Below are 12,206 nucleotides of genomic sequence, written 5' to 3' on the forward strand. Positions count from 1 at the left end.
AATAATGCTTATTGTGTGTTGTATGTACTAATATATATATATATATATATATATATATATATATATATATATATATATATATATATATATATATATATATATATATAGTCTAGATTAATGTTCATCTATACACATATATGATTACTGTTATAAATATTATTGTAATTTATAATCGTTCATAACATTTGTTTTAATTTATACATTGTTAAATGTTCATAGTGTTTACCAATTGAACCTTAATTTTTATACATCACATACCTGTATATAAATATATCCTACTCTAAAATATCCAGTTTGCTTCCTAAAGCACCACATTTCTGCATTACAAAACAGGAACCAACGTTATCCAGTTTAAAACAGCAAACAATGTATTTTAGACTGGATGTACTTGAAGACAATAATAGCAAACCACAGGTAACAGACATGCAGTGCCTTTTAATCACTACAGTCTTCCTTTTCCTCCATTCTCTCCCTCCGTTTACAGAGTATCTCCACTCTCTCTCTGTCCCTCTGCATCTTGACACAGCACACTGAGCTTAATCGCACATAATTGGGTGGGTGGGACAGTGGGCCGGCCCAGGCTTTGTGTGCGAAGGGCAAGTGGTCAAGTTAATGGAGCCCTTGTAGTGAACAGGGAGCTCTCTCCCTCTACTGGGACAGAGGGAGGGGACAACGGACCACTTTCAAATCTCAAAAGACAGAGCTGGGTTCCTTTTTACCCCTCCTCTCTCCCCCCTCTCTCTTCCATAGACTGACTGACAGGATTAGCTGCAAAGCGACTCTACAGCTGAGCTTCAAGTTGGCTATCAGAGCATGGGAAATGAAGAGGCCTAGAGTGACAGTGAATTGAGACACATGCCATCCACTAGTCAAGTGACACTGAAGGACATACAGTCAGGTCCAGAAGTGAGAACCCTTGTAAAAAAAAAAAAAAAAAAAAAATTCCCCCCGATTTTATGTTTTAAACTGAAAAAAAAAAGAAAAATTAATTTTACCTTTGATCACAACATTTGACCCAATTATATATAAGAATAATTAAATGCAATTGATGCATTAAAAAATGAAACAATTTTGGCTTTAATTATTATAACAATGAGCAATCACACCACAAATCAATTACACATTATGTGACACAAAAAAATGAGCAGGACACAGAAGGATTCAAAACAATGATTTAATCACAGTCGTTGCAAGCACCTGCAGTGTCAGTGAGAAACAATCACTTTGGACTCATCTGTGTTTTGTACAAATGTAATCACAGTGCAGAAGCACACAGCCCTGAACAATTCACAACAAACCAAAGAGCTCTGAATGAGGCGTCAGCAGCTCACCATCAGGAGAAAACAACAGTGTGGGGAAAAAGGGCTAAAGTCTAGAGAGAAAAAAAAATTTTGTTAAAATGAGTTTAATATTTGGGCATAAAATAATATTCTTCTGAATGTACACCAAAAACTAACACCTGTATACCCATTGATCTACAAAAACAGAACCACTGAAGCTTAGCTTGTTTTCAATTTGAGATAAAAAAAGAGGATAATTGTGATATATATATATATATATAATTCAGACACTTTTTTTTTTTTTTTAGTTAAAGTTTATATCTTGAAATTCTAAGTTTGTATCTAGCAATTCTGATAAGGAAAGTATGAATTGTGAGATATAAAACTGTCAGAATCATGATTTAAAAAGTCATAATCACCTTTTTTATTTTCTATTCTGCAGTAGAAAAAACAACTTAAGGATGTTAATTCAGTGTTCAAAAGAAAAAAGTCAGAATTGCGAGACTCATAAATTGAAGATCTAAACAGGCAATTAAAAAAACAAACAAAAAAAAACCAATTGCCTTTTATTTATTTTTGTTTAATGGCAGAAAGGGGCCTCTATACAGAATTCATATGAATTGTATCTATTAAATAAATTTCAACTTGAAAATCGTCATCATTTACTCACAATCGTGTCGTTTCCACGGAACATATAAAGAGAAGTTTAGCAGAGTGTCAATGCTGCCCTTTTCCATACAATGAAAGTAGATGATGACCAGAGGCTGTCACGTTTAACAACAACAACAACAACAAAAAACACACATCCACCCAGCTTTCCTCTGAAGTCCTCTGAAGCCCATGTGTGCGAAAAAGAATGAAACTTAAGTTGTTATTCTCTTAAAATGCTGCAGTTGTTATGATTACCATTCACTTTTATTGTATAGAAAGTACCAATTTGGACACTCTGCTACAGATAACCCTCTTCACATTCTAAGATTAAAATAAATTCAAATGGGTTTCAAGAGACAAGATAAATGATGACACCATTTTCATCTCTTTCTGAGGCCACAGTGAGTGCACTCTAAACACACAGGACTCAGTGGAGAACAGTGCTGCAGGTCTTACCAGTGGTAGTGTGACTTAGTCTGGCCTAATCTCTCATATCTTGTCAGTTCTTCAATAAAAAATGCAAAGTGAGAGCATTTCACAGTGAAGCAAATAACATTCAGCGCAGCAGCTTCCATCTCATCCCCTCATAACCTTTGGTGTCAGAATGAGCCTTTAAATGTAGATACAGAATCAGTAGCTAAGTGATAGCTGGTGTCATTATGATAACAAGATCTCAGGATCAAGACGACCACACTACCTCATCTATGTCATTGTAAAGAGGCAAAGATAGTCCTGTGAACCTGATTAACTGCATCAGCCTCCAGAGTTGAAATCATTAATTCGTAACATTCTGCCCTGAATCATCATCTCTGATATCACGCATACTCACAGGCATTGAATACGTTTACATCTGAGCATCACATCCGCAGTGTTCGTAGAATGAGAGGGAGGGATGTGTTCTCCTTTCTCATTTAATGCATTTCACACTGTTGTTGCACAGTAAACAGGTCAAGTACACACACACGGCAAATCACCTACATAGTCTGTTTTCACTGCACACACACACCATAGTTAAGAAAAAGTTATCCAAGTTGAGGAGTGTGATGAGAGGCTGCTTAGGCCTGACACACACACACAAACACACACACACACACACACACACACACACACACACACACACACACACACACACAGGAAGTGAGGACACAGTGGCAAAGCCAAGGTGGGCAGTACAGAAAGGCATCCTGGCATGAGATGGCTTTATCCAGCTCAGATCAGGGCTGGACTGGATCCGTGAGTGAGAGTGAGGAGAAGAGGATAGTGGATGTTCTCATCGTACACCTCCTTTCGCTCTCTCTGCATCTGAAAAACAAGATTCAGTTGTTCAGAAGCAGGAAAAAAAGAAGATTGAAAAACTACTGAATCAATAACTGAGTCACACTCACATATATGTGTTTTTTCAGTATGCAAATTAACATCTGACTTAATAGTACTATAGCCAGGCCAATGCAAGGACACTAATTTATAAATTAATAAAATTAGATTAAAAAAGCACTTTAAACATATAATGACTAGAATACATCTCTTCTATGACAAATGTGTTTTTTAATTTATGAATGAAAATTCATTTAAATATTTTTATGAAGTGTCTTAGAGGAGTTATTTTAGAGGCATTTAAAAAAATATATGTCATCAAGACAGCTCTGATAACATAATATAAAAAGTCTTCATAAAAATAATTACATTCATCAATAGAAGACCTTAAGCAGTCTGGCATATTGTATTATTATTTATTAGAAAAAAAATATTGTTAACGAAATTACACTGCTTACTAATATTGGTCTAAATCAAAGTCATGAGGTGTGACCAGCATGCTGAAAAAATAGGAAGTGATATCATAAAGAGGAGACCATGAAGTCTCTAAAATAATCAGATATTTTGACATTTTTATGACACTGCAAGATTAGTTCAAGTAAACATCCTGTGGTGCGACCACATAACAGTTTTATTTTAGCATTATTTATATACTATTACAGTACTTATTCATATTTAGTATTGTATTTTTCTATTTCCAGTTTTTATTGTAAGATTTTTTTTAATGTGCTTTGACAATTTTATTATAATTCTTTTGATTTCTATTTAGACTTAATTTACTTTTATTTTCATTATTTTTAACTTAAAACATTAATTTTTTTCAATTAGTAAGGTGATATTTTAGAGTTGTTTTCATGTAATATTTATATTTATTTTATTTCATACTTTTATCTTAAATATAAAATGTATTTTTATCTATTTAAATACTTTTTTGAAAATAATGATTAAGATTTGAATTGATAGGGTTTGACACATCAGCCCCAATGTTTGCACAACTGTTCTGACAAATTAGAGCAAGAACATTCTATTTCTGCAGCTTCTCACTTAAAAAAAAAAAAGTTCACTGCCTTTCACTATTCAGATGTGCAGTGCAAGAACTCCCCTCTAACAAACAAGGACAAGTGGCAAGAATCTCACTAACTGCTTAATAATGGCCCGCTTAGAGTAGAGGTGTCTGCAGAGGGAATGTCACACAGCCTTGTGGTACAATATGCCCTGTGGGTCTGCTTTTCTGCCACCGTCTGAGCTCTAGAGTTGTGGCAGTACACTCAGTGCACTGCCAGTGTTTCCTGCCCTGGAGCTCAGCCCTGTCCCGACCAATCAGATCCCACACACTCCGCCAGCACTTAACACAGAGAAACGTGCAGTTCATTTTATAAAACCAAGACCCCTCCGAAAAAAGCAAACACAGCTGACATGCGTGTAGACTTTCAGAGTGACTAAAACGTATTGGTCTTTTCTGTACCACCAGTTTTTTTTTACTGGATTTTATTTGTGGAATATTTTATGCAAACACCATTCTAGCAGGACCATCACATTCATCCACCATGCTAAAGTTATATCATTCACATGTGCAACTGAAAGGCCTTTCCAGGCACAACTTTGAAAGGGAAGTTACGAACAGTATGACTGAGGTGTCTAAGCATCCTCCACTGGCTACAAACAGAGAGAATAAAGCATTACCAACAAACATTAAAGCTGTTTGAACACCATTAAGCGATTCCCAAATGGATACACATGCTCATTCTGTCTTACTCTAACATTCACCTCATCATCTCTGTGGCTTGGGATAAAATAAAAACCGATAAAAGGCCACTCTCTTGCCCTTGATGTGTGTTATCGCTCTCTCCACCCCTCGACACAGCAGCCAGTGTTTGAACCCGTGACCTCCCAGTAATCTGGCCAGCCGTTCAGACCAACATCCACACCAACCCAGACAAGTGAGACTAGTGTCTATACAATGTACACTTTAAACCGCAGGAAGCATATGTGTTCAGTCTGAAGAGCAAGTGCGCACTGATAATGATGATCATTTAAATATAAAACTATTTATTATTTCAGGTCTGATCAACTATATATATATATATATATAATAAATATATGACGTTAGATGACGTTTCGCATAACGTGAACACTGTGTTGGGAGCTTTGGGAACACATCTAGTGGGAGTGAGTGACTGAGAGAGGCCAGAAGGAAAGCGAGAGCACAAGAGAGAGCGCAATAAAAGTGTTAGCGAATGATATAGCAAAGAAGCTTAGAAAGAGAGAGAGAGGAAGGGGAGAAAAGGCAGCGAGCTTACAAAGGTGAAAAGTTTAACAAGCAAAGCTGTTCCTCCTGATCACAGCCTGCTAATCAGCTTCATGGGTGGCTGGATAAATCGGCTCCTACTTTTTAATCGCATGGCTGACCGAGATGCAAGTCATTTATTTTATTGTTGCCTTTCCCTCCCTCTCCTCGTTCCCCCTCAGCCTGCTTTCTGCGACCAGGAGAGCAAGAGGCGCTCTTTAGAAAGCACGGGATGAAACGGACAACCGGATGCTCGCGCTACAGGCCCCAGAAATGGATCGATTCGGGTGTTAAACGCGCCGAGAGCAGATACGGCCAGACGGACAGCTGGAAGTTGGAAGGATGTACAGAGATTAAGTTAATATGTGAATGTATATGTGTGGGTGTGTACGAGAGATGTCTGAATTAAAATTCATGACTCTCTTCACAACCATTTGAGTAACAAGATTAAGATGGCCGAGTAGAAAATAGCTGCATTATCAGGCGGCTTGCAGTCCTCCAGCTGCTGGTGCTCTATTCCAGAACAGTGGGGATAAGAGGATAACACACAGCCCCCACGCCACGTCCCCACACTGCTGAGAGCCCCATCCACGGCTGGCCTGCACACACACGGGAGGGAGGGAGGAGATTTAGGGTCTTAAAGGAAACACTTCAATCTCCAAGGCATCAGAGGCTGGCTGGAGGTGAGGAGAGACAGACGCCCGTACGTGTAAGTCCAAGAGGGGCCCGTAGACGCTGCTATAATAGAAGGCTGAGATTTGGGATTCTGGAGGAGGTGGGGCATGTGATCTATTGTCTGCTGTGCATTTCTTTGTGCTCGTCGTTCCTTACATTCGCACCCAGTGCAGACTCACAAGGGGCAGGGTGTTCATCAGAAGATAAGAAAGAGGAATTAATCACTTTGAGATATGATGAGGGCACTTCAGCTCGCCCCTCGTATCACACACACAGCTGCATGAACCCACGACAAACGAGAGTAAAGATGCACATACACGGCCGCGAACAGCGGGACTCTTGACTCAGCTATCTCGGCCCCTCACTGCTCATGTCATTATCCGCACAGAAAACACAGTAGGTGGTCGGGCTCTAAAAAAGGTCCCGTTAGACTTCATGTGCATCAGGGCAACATTGGGAAAAGGTGAATGCACTAGCTAGTTGTGTGTGTGTGTGTGTGTGTGTGCAAATGGGCAAGCGTGGCACAGATTTGACTCATCTCGACAATGCTTAAAGGCGCCGTGAACGATTTGACACATTTTGATTGCTTCCAACACTGTACACATTCGCTGCCAGCAGTTTCGGCCCTGTGGCCTCTCTACAAACCTGCAACATGGTTCACAGTCAGAGAGGATTTCTGGTTGGCTACCAATAAAATCACAGCTTGCTCACCTAACACGACAAAGCTTTTCAAATCATAGCAGATTTTAAATACCTGCAGAGGAACAGCAATTCTAATTAATGAGACAATCCAATTTAATAACTTTAAATGTGTCTCTGGCTCCCAGGGATGGTGACTGGTTATTTTTTCCAAACCCCTTTCGCCCTGGTATGTTTTTGTGCCCCTGGCTGGGATGACATTTCATTTCATTCATAAAATCCTCTCGCACCTAGCAGATTTGAACACACATTGTTTAATCTTTGGTGGGGATTTAAACTGCATCATTAATCCCAGTTTAGACAGTTTAAAACCAAATCCTGTGCTCCAGTCTACAATGTGCGATTTTTAGCACATCAGATAACATGTCAACCAGCTTCCAGGTTAATTCCACAAAAATTCGAAACATGTCACAACTACTAAAGCCCCTTTCACACTGCCATTCCGGCAAATACAGGGGTAAAGTGTTCCTGCAATTGTTCCCTAGTCGCTAGATTTTGCACTTTCACACTGCCAGTGATGACCCGGTATGTGCGTGCTTTCACACACAACCGTTGAAGATCCCGTAACAACACGTGACATCAGCGCGTGACGTGTAATGTACGAGTCGACAACGCCAGGCACGTTATACTTTCACTGACGCAAGCAAACGATCTCGGCGTCAGCGCGGAAAGTGAGGAACTAACTGATATCTGCTTCATTACAGTTTGCAGATATGTTTTCGTTGCGAACGTTGATCTTCCTTCAAAACAGCCGGTAAAAGAGTCGCGCGATAATGCGCGTCATCAGTGGATCCTAAAGAAAGGCTTCAGTGGATCCTAAAGAAATTAATGACACTTTTAATTAATATTATTCCAATTAATATACTTCTGAATTTACAATAGATACGTCTACGATTTTTTAAGGATTTAAACATTTTAACAATGAATCCAGACCAAAACAGCTTAGAACAGCCACCTGGTATGGCAAAACCTCTGGCATTGATGGTTATCCCATGGAGGTTTATAAAGCTTTTGTTTCTGAAACAGCTCCTCTTCCATTGAAAATGTTTGAAAACGCTTTAGAAAATGCAAAATAACCAAAATCTGACAGAATAACAAAATTATGCATTTCTCTTTCTCTCTTTCTGCTCTCAACTGATGGCTCTAAATTCAAACACACTTTCCTCTGTAGCCACAATGAACACTGAGTTTTTCTGCCCAGCCATGTCCATCACTTCAGAAATAAAGTTCCAATCACTCAGCTCTAAAGTCCCGCTGACAGGCCCATTTTTCTCAGGCATAGGCAGGGCCACCACTGTAAGGCCTGTGGGGCATAATGGCTCCTCACAGCTTCTTTGGTAACCAAAAATGGCAGCCGTGGCTGTACTATTGGTACCAGTTAACCAGCTGGACTGCACTGTCACTTTGACCTGGGTACTGTATTTGTGCTTTCAGCCAGGGGAAAGGAACTGCACCCTGTCCCATTCATTCAGAGTTTCTCAGAAAGACAGCTTTTGAGTTCTAAGAGTCCATTTAGAGCGGAAGCTTACCAGACTCCCCGTTCCGGTTCCTGCTGACATACCATACTGTACGTCAGTGAAACATTTCAAAATACAAATTTAGTGCATGGACAAAGGTGGTGACAAATGCAGTCAAACTTAAAACCTTGATTCTCAACTTTCTGACACTTTAAAACATTTGCATGTACACAATAAAAGCCACACACACATACTGTACACACCTTCAGGTGAAGGTCCCACAAGTGTGGGTCGTAGTTGTCATAGCGACACACTCTCAGGCCTGCGCTTTCTGCCAGTCTGCAGAATTCGGCCAGTGTGTCTCCTCTGGTAGGGGCAAATACTAGAGCCGTGCCCTAAAGAGACAAATGAGAAACATTCAGAGACACTTGATTAGTGTTTCACTTCAACAAATTGTTCATCTGTTAGCATCTAATAAAGTAAAAGTTAAAGATCATGTATGTTATGTTATAAGACTGTTAACATACTTTCTCATTAACCTAATAATAAGACTTCTTTTGCTTGTATGGAGGCAATTTTCAATCAAAATTAATATTGGAAATAGCAAGCAGCGTTGAATTAAAAATAAAAAGTTTCTGTAGAAAGACTGAAAGTTCTTGTTAAATGTACTCCAATATTCTTTTATTTAAAACTTAAAAAGTATTTTTTTTACAGATCATACTAATAAAATTTACTCATCAGTACTCTGACCTTGCTAAAAACACTGCTCTAAATTTGCTAAAGGAAATATCAATAATCCTCTTCAAATATAAATCAATTTTCTCCCATATTTCTCTAATAATAATAATATAATTATTATTAAATAATAAAAATAATAAATTATCATTACTGTTATTAAAATACTGTTATTCTTTTTGAATATACAACTGTTAAGGCTGATTCCCCTAAAAAGTCCAAATATTGTGGGTCCTGTCCGCTTGATAAAACAATGAAAGGCAGGGTATGATAGCTGGTACACCTGTTTGAACTGCTATAAATGGCCTAGTAAATTACAAAATGAAGACAATTTTAGCAGGCAGATTTTAATCTCTAAAATGAAAAATTGTGGTAGACTATTCTGGTAAGCTTTTAGTGTGGGCTTGAGATCCAGCCCAGCTCATCTCCACCGTGTCTCAAAGCCCAATTGCTGTATGTGGCGGTTTGCATCATTACATTCTATTTGATTTGTCCCAGGTATTATATTAGAGAATAAACAAAAAGATTAAAGCTCACCTAATCCAATCAATGGCTGGAAGCGCATCCCTTCTCTCAACAAGCCGGACCAAGCTAAGGATTACCCAAAGGTTCAACGTTTCTTTGAAATCCTTCAGTTTTAAATATTATTTCAATTTTTTTTTATGTTATTCCTTTAATTAAATGGGCAACAACACAAATGATGCAAACGACTACTAATATGAGAATATGGTCATCTCAATACAACAGATGTTTTCATGTTTTTCATAAGCTCAACGCGGGATGTACGCTGAAAGCACATACATACACAAACAGCATATCTACAGATGTGTAAATCAGCTGTGTATGCTGGCTGGATGGTCTGCTGGCATTTTAGAATAACAAATTAGAATCATTAAGAAGAAAATTAATTGGTTTCAATAAATTGGCTCAAACATTTGGTCAGCAGTGCTATGGGGAAAATCACAACAATAAACCTGTTTTAACCCTTCTTGACTCCGCAATGAAAACAAGACATTTTAATTTACTGAATGAGTGATTTCTTTGACACAGCATTATTACCTGACTAGGAGAATTAGTATTTTAATAAAAAGTTTTAATTACTAACAGTTTTTTTTTCCACATTAAAACTTGTAAACTTTTACTTTCAACTTATTCCTGCCACCAGGAATAAGTTGATGGGTTTTGTATGGGTTTTGTTACCCTTTTTCCATATTATAGACTTTTTACCCTAAAATATGTAAATCATAAAAAAATTTAATCATACAAATATTGTATCTTTACTGTAAAATTATTAATTATATTAAATATATACTTACATATACAGTCTTGTTCAAAATAATAGCAGTACAATGTGACTAACCAGAATAATCAAGGTTTTTAGTATATTTTTTATTGCTACGTGGCAAACAAGTTACCAGTAGGTTCAGTAGATTCTCAGAAAACAAACAAGACCCAGCATTCATGATATGCACGCTCTTAAGGCTGTGCAATTGGGCAATTAGTTGAAAGGGGTGTGTTCAAAAAAATAGCAGTGTCTACCTTTGACTGTACAAACTCAAAACTATTTTGTACAAACATTTTTTTTTCTGGGATTTAGCAATCCTGTGAATCACTAAACTAATATTTAGTTGTATGACCACAGTTTTTTAAAACTGCTTGACATCTGTGTGGCATGGAGTCAACCAACTTGTGGCACCTCTCAGCTGTTATTCCACTCCATGATTCTTTAACAACATTCCACAATTCATTCACATTTCTTGGTTTTGCTTCAGAAACAGCATTTTTGATATCACCCCACAAGTTCTCAATTGGATTAAGGTCTGGAGATTGGGCTGGCCACTCCATAACATTAATTTTGTTGGTTTGGAACCAAGACTTTGCCCGTTTACTAGTGTGTTTTGGGTCATTGTCTTGTTGAAACAACCATTTCAAGGGCATGTCCTCTTCAGCATAGGGCAACATGACCTCTTCAAGTATTTTAACATATGCAAACTGATCCATGATCCCTGGTATGCGATAAATAGGCCCAACACCATAGTAGGAGAAACATGCCCATATCATGATGCTTGCACCTCCATGCTTCACTGTCTTCACTGTGTACTGTGGCTTGAATTCAGAGTTTGGGGGTCGTCTCACAAACTGCCTGTGGCCCTTGGACCCAAAAAGAACAATTTTACTCTCATCAGTCCACAAAATGTTCCTCCATTTCTCTTTAGGCCAGTTGATGTGTTCTTTGGCAAATTGTAACCTCTTCTGCACATGCCTTTTTTTTAACAGAGGGACTTTGCGGGGGATTCTTGAAAATAGATTAGCTTCACACAGACGTCTTCTAACTGTCACAGTACTTACAGGTAACTCCAGACTGTCTTTGATCATCCTGGAGGTGATCATTGGCTGAGCCTTTGCCATTCTGGTTATTCTTCTATCCATTTTGATGGTTGTCTTCCGTTTTCTTCCACGTCTCTCTGGTTTTGCTCTCCATTTTAAGGCATTGGAGATCATTTTAGCTGAACAGCCTATCATTTTTTGCACCTCTTTATAGGTTTTCCCCTCTCTAATCAACTTTTTAATCAAAGTACGCTGTTCTTCTGAACAATGTCTTGAACGACCCATTTTCCTCAGCTTTCAAATGCATGTTCAACAAGTGTTGGCTTCATCCTTAAATAGGGGCCACCTGATTCACACCTGTTTCTTCACAAAATTGATGACCTCAGTGATTGAATGCCACACTGCTATTTTTTTGAACACACCCCTTTCAACTAATTCAACTAATTGCCCAATTGCACAGCCTTAAGAGCGTGCATATCATGAATGCTGGGTCTCATTTGTTTTCTGAGAATCTACTGAACCTACTGGTAACTTGTTTGCCACGTAGCAATAAAAAAATATACGAAAAACCTTGATTATTCTGGTTATTCACATTGTACTGCTATTATTTTGAACAATACTGTATATATATATATATATATATATATATATATATATATATATATATATATATATATATATATATATATATATATATACACACACATATACAAATCCGGTGTTATCTTTGAAGTGTTCTTCGTTTGCTGTTCAGGGTCTTATATCAAGATGGCATGAAAG

General features: G+C 38.0%; 1 protein-coding gene across 2 annotated transcripts in view; it reads right to left on the bottom strand.

Moving 5' to 3' along the window:
* Positions 1-1,158: 1,158 nt before the first annotated feature.
* camkmt (calmodulin-lysine N-methyltransferase) overlaps positions 1,159-12,206 on the bottom strand; it is a 90,537-nt gene continuing 79,489 nt past the window's right edge. For both annotated transcript variants that reach the window (XM_026278657.1, XM_026278658.1), the window contains 2 exons: positions 8,627-8,758; positions 1,159-3,233 (listed from right to left, as the gene is read on the bottom strand). In XM_026278657.1, coding sequence (XP_026134442.1) covers positions 3,141-3,233; positions 8,627-8,758 — 225 coding nt within the window. In that variant the 3' untranslated portion in view covers positions 1,159-3,140. The remainder of the gene's footprint in view (positions 3,234-8,626; positions 8,759-12,206) is intronic.

Source organism: Carassius auratus, chromosome 13 (assembly GCF_003368295.1).
Source record: "Carassius auratus strain Wakin chromosome 13, ASM336829v1, whole genome shotgun sequence".
NCBI classification, from domain to species: Eukaryota; Metazoa; Chordata; class Actinopteri; order Cypriniformes; family Cyprinidae; genus Carassius; species Carassius auratus.